Here is a 13,321-nt window from a genome sequence, read left to right on the forward strand (position 1 = left end):
GCCCAGGCTGGCGGCGGCGCGGAGGTATATCCGGGGCCGGCGGTCGTGCGCCATCTGCTGTGCTCGAAGGCGGGTGAGGGCGTCGGCTCGGAGGTAGAGCAGGGGCCGACGGCCGCGCGCCCGTCTGCTGTGCTCGAAGGCGGCGGCGCGGCGGCACTGTGCGGGGCAGCGGCGGCCAAGGTAGCGCGCAGAACAGCGGCTGAGGGCGGCGGCTCGCATGATGTGTCGACGCGGCAGACCTCGCGCGAGGCTGGGGTGCATGCGAGGGGAACGGCGGCAATGGGATTGGCCGCCGGTGAGGGGAGGCGACGTGGAGCTGCCGGAGGAGGGAGGGAGATTGTGGCGTGGCATGGGAACAGGAGGTCCCCAAGGGGTCCATGGGAATAGGGGTTGGAGGGGGTCTTTTAGTTGCCTCCCTACTTTAGTGACCCAAGTAGGGGCTCTGCTGAAGAAGGTTTTTTGGCCTCAGCCCCCGAAAACAGGATAGGAACCCTGTTTAGCGTCCCTGATGAAGATGCTCTAAGTAAAAAATATTAAATTTTGACCAGTTTTATTGAAAAATGTAGCAACATTTATGACACTAAATTAGTATCATTAGATTCGTTTGAAATGTAATTTTATGATATACCGATTTGATGTCATATATGTTGCTATTTTTTCAATAAAGTTGGTCGAACGTAAAAAAGTTTGACTTAAGACAAAGACTAGAAGTACACTTATTTGTGGACGGAGTACGTAAGTTACCTCGCGTGCATTAAACTGTGTTTGCCAACTTGTACCTTGCTGTAAAGGAGGGGATTTATATAATGTTTTATGAGGTCTAATTCAATACGCCCCCCCTCCACTAATTCAGAACGGTAGGATGGACTTTTCAGTCGCCTGTTTTTTTCTTCCTTCTGCCTCTTTTCTCTCTCGCAAGGTATCCACTGCGTCAAACTCTGTTTCGACGATCTCTCCGGTGAGATTGTTCGGAACTGTCTCTTCTATGATGGTGTGAAATTTCATCACGATCCAACGGTGAAATATCCGGCCAACATCAAAACCGAGTGTTGTTCGGATTTCTTGCGGTCGTGCGTGATTGCACGATGTTCACATGTTTCCCGCTGATTCGAGCAATGTTTCAAAGATCCCTTCGGTGGGATTGTGTGTAATTTTGTCTAGTACCACAATGTAAAATTTCTTTGCGATCCAACGGTGAAATCTCCGAAAAACTTCAAAACATTAAGTGTTGCTTTGATTTCTCGCGACCGTGCGGGACAACACAAACGACCGATTTGTTCACATGTTTCCCGATGGCTCAAGAAATTTTTCACCGATCCATTCAGTAGAATTGTGCAAAATTGTGTCCTTTAATAAAATGTGAAATTTCATCGCGATCCAACGGTGGAATCTCCGGAAAACATCAAAACACCGAGTGTTGCGCGTCCATGTGGGACAGCACGAACATCCGACTTGTTCGCCTATTTTCCGCTGTATCAAGAAATTTTTCACCGATCCCTTCGGTGGGATTGTGTAGAATTGTGTCTACTACTATATCTTGAAATTTAGTGACAATCCAACGGTGCAATCTCCGACAAAATCGAAAACACCGAGTGTTGTCCGGAGCTAGGCGGAAGGAGAGAAAGAAATAATGTTTAATGCCCATCATGCCCTTTTTTATGAAGGGGTACGGAGTGATCTGGACCGTCTTTGTGTTTTTCGTAAGAGAAGGGGGGTCTATTGAATCAGAAGTCTTTACTTTAATGTATTTCGGTGACAAAGATATACTCGCTCCGTCCAAAACTAAATGATGCTGATTTAAATAAGAATCTATACAATTCTGCTTCACTTACTTTGGGATGGAGAAAGTACAATAATTTGAGGTTGGATGCCAATTCGAACCAGCGAAACCATTTCTTTAACAGGTGTAATTGCCTCTATATTCTTTAAATAAAGACTAATCGGCATTGGCGGCGGTAAAAGGGTGATCCAGGTAACAAAATCACGCCATATTGGCACATCAAAGTTGTCCCTTTCTAAATCGCGTGACCTGTCTCTGTTATTTCAGCTCAATGTGCGTTTGACAGTACGTACTTGGTCTTGCTTACTGCAGCAGACACTCACAGTGAACCGTTAATTAAACGCATAGTTTCCAAGCATACCGGTAAGTCCTTGAGCAAGTCTATATGGCGATGAATCTGACGACCGGATAAGCTAAGAGGTTCAGCTAAACAGTAAGTTCAGAAGCGATGGTTGGAAGCAGGAAATTTAGCACTGGAAATTAATCTTTCTTTCACCCGTGGAAACATGTTAATTTCCCTTTCGCGTGGACTGCGACTTCTTGCTTCCCAATATTTGCGTCGATTCTCAACGACGATCTGCAAACACATTCACCAACTGCGAGAGAATAATCGACCCGGTCCATCACTCACACTCAGGCCTGTCGACCATGCATGCCCCTGATCACTAGGCTGACTGTCGTCGATTGTGGGTACGCTTGTTTCGGCCTTAGTTTTCCGTGGATTCTTGCCTTAGCAGCTGAGTCGTTTGTTTGGATAGATGTGTAACGATCAACGATGAAGAGGAAGTCACCTAATATGATAGTATGAGAAAACAAAACGTGTGGCTGCGGCAAACCATTCTTCAGACATTTTGACATGTTTAAGTTCCCACGACTAAATTAGTGAATCCCAGAGAGACAAAAATAGTAAACGCATTGTCGTGATTGCGCGCGCTAGGAAGGTCGAAAAGATATACTCCCTCTAGAGTTGTCTTTAATTTGTCCAAATATGCCTAAAAATTGTCTAGATACATGTAATATTTCGATAATTAATATGGATCGGAGTGAGTATCATCTTTTAAAAAGTCATACTCTCGTTGATTAATCAATAAATACTACAAAACCTTGGATTTTTATGAAATATGCGCACATTGACTGAAGAAAAAAAACGTCTTGGTAGCCAAAACCTTGGTCCAGACTATAGTACTATCTCCTTGCTAAATATAAGAGATTATAGTTTTGTCATGAGTCATCTAAATTCTTTTTGAACAAATTTATATAAAATTCTACAAACATATATGACTCCAAATTAATTTTATTAGATCCATCATGATATATAATTTTCACACTACAATATTTTAAATGTTGACAGATCTTTTTATAAACTTGGTTAAATTTTAAGAAGTTTGATTTAGGACGAAATTAGAAATTCTTACATTTAGAAACGGAGAAAGTAATGACTAGCGAAATATTGGAGCAAACAAATCCTTCAACATGGACAGAAAAAACCAACCCAAAGTTTGCCAATTGGTGACAGCAACGAACATGCGTTCTAATTACTCGGTTGGTGGCTATGATGAACACCAAACACCTCAAAAGCTGCACTTTCGCCGGAGGCGCTTCTCCTTGTTCTGTTATCGCTAAACAACGATCACGTCTTTGTACCGCTCGTGTGTGAATTATTAGAGAAACTTTTCTCGTAGCTAAGCCCGACGCTAGCTCAGTATTATACTGGCCTCTTCGTGGACTAGACCGGTGATGCGTGAGCCGGACTTCGTATGGAGATCGAGCCGGTGGTTGGTTATGGACGCGGAATGCATGATTACCCAAAAATGGTCAAATTAAACGCGGCCAAGGTCAAGGCCTCAAGGGTCATGGAACGCTGACCGTTTTGCTCACAAGGTTTTGCCCCTGGTCAATGAACAAGCTATATATAGTGTCCTCCTTTACTCGGTCATGAGTCATGACATGATGACCAACTGACAATATGTTAATCTGTTTGGAAGATATGAACTTGAACATTTTCTGTGAAATGCACAAAGAAGACATGTAACTATAATGAAATGTATTTTAGTACTTGTGAACGAAAGACTGAAAACCAGCAGGAATTTTTCACACGTATATTTCGTCCACCATTGCTTTTATCTTTGTCTGCCAATTCAGCTCGTTAAAAAAAGAGTAAAAAAAAAGAGTTCGTATCTGCATTCAACTAAGTGGAGCGGTACACATCATGATTACTCCGGGACAAAAATGTCGAGTTCAGATACAAACAGGCCTATCTAATCGCTCATTGTTAACAGTTACGGGTGTACTTCTCTCCTCTTTCCTCTATGTTGACTCACCAACTTAGTTTCTTAACTCCATTGATTTCTCCAACACTTCTTTTCGGATATGATCCAGCTGCTTCACATCCTCCTGCTTCTATATAAACCCTTCAAGAATGTCATGCAAACCAAGCTCATCACCATCCGGATCATCCAGACAACAGAGCTCCAAACTCATAAGCTAGAGCAGGCTGCAGCAGTGCAAGCACACACCCTTGCAGTGCAGCTAAGCTAAAAATCGCCCGTGTACACGTGATGGCCAGTGCCAGCCCAGCCATGCAACAACAAGCCGATCAGGCGCCAAGCGCCACGCCGCCCACTGCCTCACCGGCTCGCTACCGGCCGTCGCCGCTGGTGATATTCAGCGCGTGCCTCGTCCTTCTCGGCGCCGGTGGCCCCCTCCTGCTGCGTGTCTACTTCGTCCACGGCGGGCGCCGCCTGTGGCTGTCGGCGCTGCTGCAGCTCTCCGGATGGCCGCTCCTGCTGCCGCCGCTCTGCGTGTCCCTCTTCCGAAACCGGCGCCACGGCATCGTCGACAACCTCCTCCTGCCGCCGCGCCTCGCGGGCGCCGCGGCCGTGCTGGGCTGCTTCTACGCGCTCTCCTGCTTCGTCTACGCCATGGGCTCCCAGGCGCTGCCCCTTTCCACTTCCTCGTTGCTCCTGGCCACGCAGCTCGCTTTCACGGCCGTCTTCGCGCTCCTCTTCGTCGGGCTCCGCCTGACACCCTTCTCCGCCAACGCCGTCTTCCTGCTCACCATCGGTCCGGCCGTGCTCGGGGTCGGGCCCGGCTCAGGGAAGCCAGCGGGCGAGCCCGCCAAGGCGTACTGGACCGGGTTCTGCGAGGCCATCGCCGCCGCAGCTCTCGCGGGCCTCGTGCTGCCCCTCGTCGAGGTCGCCATGGAGCGTTACGGCCGAAAGCCCACGGGACCGGCCGCGAGCAGCGCGAGGGTGGCCCCGCCTCCTTACTCCACCGTGATGCAGATGCAGGCCGTGATGGGCGCCGCCGGCACCATGGTGTGCTTGCTCGGCATGAGCATCAAGGGCGACTTCGGGGCGCTGACGAGCGAGGCGGCGGAGTTCGGGCTCGGGAAGAACAACTACTACCTGGTGCTGGTGTGGGACGCCGTGTCGTGGCAGCTGCTCAACCTGGGCATCATGGGGCTCATCACCTGCGCCTCCTCGCTGCTCGCCGGCATCATGATCGCCGTGCTGCTCCCGCTCTCGGAGATCCTCGCCGTCATGTTCCTCCACGAGAAGTTCGACGGGCCTAAGGGCATCGCCCTCGTGCTCTCCCTCTGGGGATTCGCGTCCTACATCTACGGCGAGAAGGCGCAGAAGAAGCAGGAGATACGGAAGAGCGAGCTGCTACTGCTGCAGCAGCAGCAGGTGGCCAAGAAAACCGGGGACCTGGAGCTGGCTGCCCCTTGAACACCGACACCTTAATTTTGTGTCTACATGAACATACAGTACGCCGGGTATACAGGTGTAGCAAACATCACAAATTCTTTTCTTCCTTGAAAAAGTATTAGTACACAGTAACATACATTTTGTACGACATTGTTTCATTTTAAGTAGCACAGAAAAATTAAGTGCTGCTGTTGAGTTAATAAAGTGTAGTATTCAGAAATTTCCAGTTGTCTTCAATCAGTGATCCTTGTTCAGATGTGGAAGTGGGACTATTTTGTTCTCTCTCTGAAAAAGATAGCAGGACTTCTGCTTACTTACAAACATGCTACTCCTACATAACTGATGAAATCTGATATCCTCTTAGCTTCATCAGAAGACCAAAACTTTCAAAAATTAACGATATGAAGAGTTAACAGTGAAAGAGTGGAGAAGTAGTACTTGTCCTGTTATCCATCAGAGTTCAGAAACCGACCGAAGGAAAAGTAGCGCATAAACCAAATTTGACTTATTCATACTAACTCAAATTGGTGTACAAAATACAGAGAAAACACCCTTTCTATCAACTATCATTAATGGCAGCGTATCCGGTGAAAACCACCTTTATGATGCAAACTCCGTGAAAACCATTGTAAGAAGTTCAAAAATCATTAATTCTAGCAACAAGGTATGCCGACAAATACTGCTGAAGTTGCCACAGGCCCACAGCTACAGGCGAGGGCGAGTACTGCTATTTGATCCCATTCCCTTTTTCCTGGCCACAGCTACAACTATCAACATTTTTCTTGCTACTTCATGTACGTGAGAATTTGGAGACGACATACACTAGAAAGAAGCAGCCAAGAGCGAAGAGAACAACATGAACAAGGTGGTTCGAACCATTCTGTATGATTTTCTTGTTTATCTTCCCCATGTTGTTCTTTACCCCTGCCTGGGCCTTTGTCAGAGTCATTTGCTGCAAAGAAGCACAATATGTACATTGAGATAATACTAAAGCTAAAGGTGGTCACTCCAAGTTTCTAAGACCATTTTAAGTCTAAATGTAGGCTCATTAAACAGCGTTTTGAGCTTTCCTACAGGATTATCAGTCACTTACCAGCTGAGATATGAAATCACTTTGGAGCTTTGCCTCTGACTTGATCTCATTGGCAACCTGCAGTAGCACTACCATATCAATGCCTTGTTAAAATAGGCAAAATAAAAACTCAATTAACTTTATGGGCATTAAGGACATCATGACTCAAATTGTCACATGCAGCATTGCAGAATTGCACTACAAACCTACGGGTTCTACATCTACTTTTGATTCAAGTTTAAATACTGGTAGTAGCATTCTCGAAAAAAGGTTTAAATACTAGTGTAACATGGTAAACTTATCGGAATCACTGCGTGTACGACGTTTCCTTGTCCAAACTCCGTACGACACTTGATTGGACGGCTGCAGCCTTCACTCGTGATGCGATGAACGGCTGTTATGCATTGTCGTATGAAAATAGTATGAAAACCGTCGTACGCATAGCAGTGCTCTAAACTTATCTACGGAGTAGTATAGTTACTTGACATGGATTACAGAAATTCATCAACTCACTTACTCCTTTTAGCCTGCTGACTCGTCCACGAAGTCCGAGAATATGATCATCCAAATCAGCATTGATTGGGTCGATCTGGAGTGAAATTTCGCTGGAACTTGATGAAGCAGCTGACCGAGCCGTCAGCCCTTCCCTGCAGAACAGGACATTAGATCCAGAAGAAACGGAACTGAAGTTCAATTCAGACGGCCGTGAAGAAATCCAGGGAAACGAACTGAAGAAGCTACCGCAATGACGTGAGACAATTTCGCGAACAACTTAAGAACAAACCTCGTAAATACAGCTTAGGTTACGAATCGTACTAGAGCAAAACGTGAATTCGTTCGCCAGGATCATGGGCAACATTAATAGAGGTATAATTGATTTCAATTTCACTAGCAGCAGAAGAAATCAAACACAGAGAAAGGGGCAAAGGACGAACCTAGAACCGTAGGAGCTGTTCGCCATCTCTGAAACGTGGGAAGGGCGATCTCGAAAGCTTGGAGCCCCAAAAGCTATCAATCTGATGCGAGGGCGCGAGGCTGTTGCTCGCTTGCTTGTTTCCGGGCTTCGCCGCGAATCCGCAGCGGTAGTTATGGAGTAGGAGTAGAAGGAAGGGCAAGAGGAACCGGATTACGGCGCAGATCCGTGTTCGCGCCTGTAAGCCTGTTGCGGTTGTGATCGTCGCAGATCGGACGGCTGAGCGGTCAGCGGTGACGTTGCTCGACTAGCACGCGTCGCTGATGCATGTGAAAACTCCTGGATGTCCAGGATGCGTGTATTGGTCCAGGCTCCAGTTTAGTCCGGGTTGAAGCAAAGCAACATTTAAAATTTTCAATAAAATCTGAAAAATATAGTACGGAGTCGTACATGTATATATGGATGCGTACTTGTAACATTTGTTGTCTACACTGAAAAAAAAATGTGTTCATTAATAATAGCTGTTCTACTTGCTATTAATAATAGTCTACAAGTTTGTATTTTTTTTTGGTATAGCTCACTTATTAGCTAATTTTTTTCACGGAAGTTTACACATAGGTATACTACATCTATATGCGCACGTACAACTTTTTAAAAAAAAAAACAAATCTTTTAACTATGCTTACCAAATTGTTCAAAATTTAGGGCTCATTCTCGTTTTGGCGTGGCATGTAAACCACTTTTGATTCGAGCAAGCAAAGATTATTTACATGTAACTCTTCGCGGAGAAAATTATTTTTTCATCATTACTGCAAACTGACCTCAAGCGCCTTCCTGATCATTAAACACGATCAGTGCAACAAGATGATGACAAACACAACAATCAGATATGAAATCGTGAAGCACGACCACTCGACTAGAGTGTTCGAATGACATACTTTGTATTCGCTATAGGCAGGGTAGCATCAGTAGAAGTGTAAAACGGACAATATGCATGACCATAGGTCATAATAATCTCCCTAGAATTTATCTTATCATGGACAAACTGTTCATCGTTCAGACAGATCTCTTCAGATTTCAGAGATAATCAACCTCCACTTCACCTGTTCAAATTGGTTCATTCTTGGAGTGTGTGTGAGCACAATCCTACTTTGTCACAATACCTTGGAACGGATGCTCCACAGTCCACAGATAGTGCAAGAAGCAAATTGTGATTCAATCATGGACAGTAGACAACGAAGAGCAAAGAGAATGCATACGGTATCCCAGATCGAAACACTGGTTTAAGTTGGTATGGATAGCAACAAATGCCAACACCTATCCAACTACATGTGGGCAACTCCCAGTTTGTCTGACATGCAAAGTATACCACAACTGTAATGTATACGACGTGATAGTCCCAATCTATAGACATCACTAGGCTTGCAAAATACGGGCCTCCTGGAGTGCTTCCTGCAGGTGCTTTACAGCACTGTCATAGTACACGAACCCCATGAACCAAAACTCGTGATTATCAACAGAGACCACCTGGATGTATTTCTCAGCTGCATTTGTTCTGCTTGTCGAAGGATTGACTGACCTCAGTTGGGCGAGGGGGATGGCAACCTATTGTTTCAGAGAGAGAATAATGTTAGTTGGATCAACCAATGGCTTCTGTAACTATAACTTATGTAAATTACTGAATAGTAGCAACCACTACTGCTAACCGTGTTTCTTTGTGTATTTGGTGAACACAGTGCACAAAATAGAAAGAAAATAAAGTACTACTATGATTTATTCCATGAAAGCCAAGTCAAAAGGAAACAAGATTAAACTAGCATTCATTACTTTACTTTGAACACAGCATGTTGCAGTAGGATCTATTGCTTCATAAGAAATTAGTTGGCCTGCTAATCATACAAAATAAGATTTAGCATCACTTGCATTGCCAAGCAGATTTCATACTTCCTGAATAACAGTAGAATCTCATTGTATGTGGGAAAACACGTAAAGCAGATAAAATGAAGTACCTTGTAATAGCTCCACTCATTTTGATCCCCAACCTTGTAAGCAAGTGGGTTATCACTACAGAAAGCCAACTTTACATTTGACAGGTAGAGCACACCCATAACAGGACCAGCAGAGGTTGACAGATAACATGCGAATGGCTTCTTGAGTTTTTCTTCAGGGAGGACATCAAAAGTTTGATGAAATATTTTCTCATATCCACCTTCTGCTATGACTTTGGTGATCTGGGAGACCCTGCCCATTGCAGCATCAGCAATGCTCGGTCCAGTTTTCACTGTTACAAGACAAATAGGATTATCCCATGCTGTCACAAGACAATTATTATTGCTTCCCTATCATCTCACACTGAGCTCCATACTAAGATAATATAATCAACCCAAAACAGGTACAGCATAAAATTGATGTATTCGGAAAATAAGGCAGAGGTAAAGCAGTGCAAACAAGCATCTTAATTCATCAACAGTGTGCATCACACAAGTTTAGAACATGGGAAAATATTGGCATAATTTACCTAATAATCAGCATGCCAATGCAACCAAATAACTGATACGAACCTCTCTCTATGCTCATCAGCACTAACTCCACATCAATCCAATCACATAAGCTAAAACGCTACATCACATATCATAATCCATCACCATCAGCCCAATTCAAACATGCAGACTCGGACTGTGCGTCCAAGAAGCTATTAGACAAGAGCACCTTGATTCAGCAGAATATAATATGTAATCCTTACCCAAATCTCCAACCAAACACTACTGAAATCCAGTGAAACGTGAATAAACTAAACGGACTAAACTAGTTGAGGTATATTGGTCAAGTCGAACCCCAACACATAGTTCTCAACAATTCCAACGGCATTAACCACCCACGCAGCTAACTCTGCAAAAGTCCATACTACGGTACCATGACAGTTCCAGAATAATTTTGTTTTAGGAAGCTACAGTTCTAAGCATTGACAAATTATGCAAAATACACAGGACAAACTTCAAAAATCAAATCTCACGGTGCTGCCAGAAGTTGCCGGTGATGTTCTCCGTCTTGCGGGCGGCCTCGCCAAACCTCTTCCCCATCTTCCCCAGGACATCCTTCACCGAGTCCATGGTATCTGCAGAAACACACCAGGGCCACGAAATTAGGAAAAAACACGAACCCTCCTCGAATCGGAAGCAAACGGGGCCAGATTTGGGGTGCATGCAGGGCAGAGGGAGTCAGGGACGCACTCCTGGGAGGTGGCACGGAGCCGGCGGCGGGGCCGGAGACGTAGGGGTTGCCGGAGTAGGACGGCGCGGAGTAGGCGGCCGCGGCATGGTAAGGGGGAGGCGGAGGCGGGGCCACGTCCTCCGGCGAGAGCCGCGGGTAGGCCCCTGGCGCCGTGGCTTGGTCTCCTCCGGTGGAGGGGGCAGGCGGATGCATGTCGCCGGCGGGGAGATGGGGCCTGCGCGCCGGAGGATTACAGCTGGGCGCCCGTTGGGCTCGTTGTTCGATTCGTGGTGGACCTTGGGTGCCGCGTGGTCTGCGAGGTGGGTTGGCCTTTCGCTTTTTTTTTCCTTTCGGGGAGTTTAACGAGAGAGCCCGCCCGTCTATGTAATCTTCAGAAGCTTGCTCTCCAGATACTGTAATACGGTGATGGCGTCGCTTAGGCGGAGTTCCTTCGAATTTAACTTTTGCTTAGCCACGAAGGCGGTTGGTTTCGCCGTGGCGTGGTAGAGATACGGCGCGCGCATTTGTCTAACCCGGAATTAATGCATCGCATAATGCGGTGCGATGCTGCGTATCTGCAGGTCCGTTGGCCGTTGCACGCACGCGTTGCAGGTCAGATCCGATCTAGTCAAATCAAAGCGCCGCCTCGTACAGGAACGCGTTATTTCAGCCTTTCGAGTGTATAGAGTCCGCCAGCCGGCCCAGCTCTGGGCAGCCCATAGCACGTGTCCTCTCGGTCGGGGCGCGCGGCCAGGCCAGGCCGCAAAGCCCATTGTCCCCGGGGCTCAGTGCGAAGCATCCGGAACCCGCTAGGTAGGTGGCCCATGCACACGGCAAGGCCGCATGTGTATACGGACGGCCCTAACATCTCGTATGGGCCTCTTGTCAGTTTCGCTCCGCGTCGCATCCATCTCCGAAAGCCAAATCCACCATCGCGCACGATCAGGGCAGAGGGCAGCAGCGCGACGCGGTGCTCAGGCTTTGCCCGGCGGCCGGCGCAATAACGCTGCCACGGTGGGTCAGCCAGCCGCCGCGTACAACAACTTGGTTTCGTTCTGCCGCAGCCGATCTGCCTGGCATGAACCGCGGCAGATGCGGACACCTGCCTTGTGCCTTTCCTCCTGAACTCGTGACCTGCCGCCACCGATAAAGAGGCGCTCCAAGGGCCGGCGCCGCCACGCCTCCGGAGTCTGGACACGCACGGAGGCCATGGCAATAGTTGGCTCCCACTACGCGTACGTGCAGGTACACACATCGATCAGCCATCGCAAGTAAGTACTCCGTACTACGTTCCATGAACTGCTGCTACTGCTGCTTTATTAAGCCTCCTATAGTATAGAAATTGTGGGGTATCTTTTGATGACCACAACTATATCTATTTGCTTCCATGTTTTGTTTACAGTATATCTTGAGTCAGAGCAGGCCGATTGATATATAGCGCAAGTTGCAAAAGCCAAAAGGCAACAGCCTTTCTTTTTAGCAATAGAATGGCCGGGGTGGAAAGGTGGGACTGTACGTCTTTCACATGCATGGGAGAACAACAGAGAGAAATCATAGGTATTCATATCTACTTAATTTGCAATTAGGAAGTAAAGAGTTAACAACTGATGTCGAAATGAGAGAGAACGGAGGTAGCAACCGAAAACGGGGCATAAATTCACTCTGTATTCAGATAGATATCATCTCGTCCTTGCAGACGGGTATTGAAAAGCAGTATACATTGGGCCCTCGGCCCCGGTGTGCTTTCCTTCCCGACCACTATATGTCTCTTTTAGTCTTAGCAAATGAGTTCGTATCCACAGGATTCTACCTCCTGCTAGGACTCTGATTAGAACTATCTCTGACTCTGAGTTCTGAATTACTGCAAACATTTTATCAGTATTCAGTAACACTGATTGCTAGAGTGTTTTTGTGGAACAAGGTTAGTCCATCTGTCCATGCACCTCTTTGGGGTAGACTATTCGTAGCCAGTATATATGCTTTACAAAAGCACTATTCGTAGTTCTTGTGCTCGGCCCGGATATCAAATCAAATGCCTTTGGAGCTCTAGCTAGCTCCCCCTCCCCTCCCTCTGTGGCTAAGGCCGTGTGTGGTGTGTCAACTAGTCCACAGGCCTGAACGGGAGGCGATCGATTAACCATATGTATGTGATCTTTACCTTTTTGCTCCTTCAATTCCTTATCTCCAATTGATTACTGTGGGGGATATGTAGTGAATGTGATTATCCATGAGCAGCAAAGCAAATACATTCACCGCAGAAAAAAAGCAAAGGAAATACATTTCCATGGCATGCACACATGTACAGTTAACATTAGGTTTAAAGGTCAAGGATGCACGCAGCTGAAGCGCTGTCATGCATTAAAAAAATGCTTATAATCTAGGGCAACTTGAGAGGAAATACTAGATGCCATAGGAATAGGAGTAAAAGAGCATTATGTCTAATTATTTAGCAGGAGGGATCACTGGACGCACCGCAGTAGCTGGTTTGATTCCATGCTGTAAACAATTCAGATAACAGTACAGTGTTTGGTCAGCACTATATAAATAACAATTAACATGGGACAGATCAAAATGTATTCCCACCATGAAATAAAATAGTTTATCACCAGGAAGGACTCAAGGAAATTATATGCCGC

The 13,321-nt window shown here is 46.4% G+C and overlaps 3 protein-coding genes across 4 annotated transcripts; 1 reads left to right on the forward strand and 2 right to left on the reverse strand.

Moving 5' to 3' along the window:
- The first annotated feature begins 4,060 nt into the window (after window positions 1-4,060).
- Window positions 4,061-5,635, forward strand: LOC100846066 (purine permease 3). Its single transcript, XM_003561918.4, has one exon. It carries the CDS (start codon window positions 4,339-4,341, stop codon window positions 5,509-5,511), a length of 1,173 nt encoding a protein of 390 aa, XP_003561966.3. The 5' UTR covers window positions 4,061-4,338; the 3' UTR covers window positions 5,512-5,635.
- Window positions 5,636-5,973: 338 nt separating this feature from the next.
- Window positions 5,974-7,732, reverse strand: LOC100823616 (bet1-like protein At1g29060). 2 transcript variants are annotated; one of them, XM_024458661.1, is made up of 5 exons: window positions 7,498-7,732; window positions 7,076-7,209; window positions 6,865-6,956; window positions 6,584-6,640; window positions 5,974-6,442 (listed from the first exon to the last, which is right to left on the reverse strand). In XM_024458661.1, the coding sequence occupies exons 1-5, from the start codon at window positions 7,521-7,523 to the stop codon at window positions 6,281-6,283; spliced, it is 471 nt and encodes a 156-aa protein (XP_024314429.1). In that variant the 5' UTR covers window positions 7,524-7,732; the 3' UTR covers window positions 5,974-6,280. The 2 variants fall into 2 exon arrangements, with proteins under 2 accessions (XP_024314429.1, XP_003558630.1); XM_003558582.4 differs by lacking the exon at window positions 6,865-6,956 and having other exon boundaries at window positions 7,080-7,209; window positions 7,498-7,720.
- A 935-nt stretch (window positions 7,733-8,667) lies between these two features.
- Window positions 8,668-11,049, reverse strand: LOC100824228 (GEM-like protein 1). Its single transcript, XM_003558584.4, has 4 exons — window positions 10,706-11,049; window positions 10,489-10,590; window positions 9,485-9,756; window positions 8,668-9,080 (listed from the first exon to the last, which is right to left on the reverse strand). The coding sequence occupies exons 1-4, from the start codon at window positions 10,896-10,898 to the stop codon at window positions 8,892-8,894; spliced, it is 756 nt and encodes a 251-aa protein (XP_003558632.1). The 5' UTR covers window positions 10,899-11,049; the 3' UTR covers window positions 8,668-8,891.
- Between the last annotated feature and the right edge of the window lie 2,272 nt (window positions 11,050-13,321).

The sequence above is a fragment of the Brachypodium distachyon genome, chromosome 1 (genome assembly GCF_000005505.3).
Source record: "Brachypodium distachyon strain Bd21 chromosome 1, Brachypodium_distachyon_v3.0, whole genome shotgun sequence".
Classification (NCBI taxonomy): domain Eukaryota; kingdom Viridiplantae; phylum Streptophyta; class Magnoliopsida; order Poales; family Poaceae; genus Brachypodium; species Brachypodium distachyon.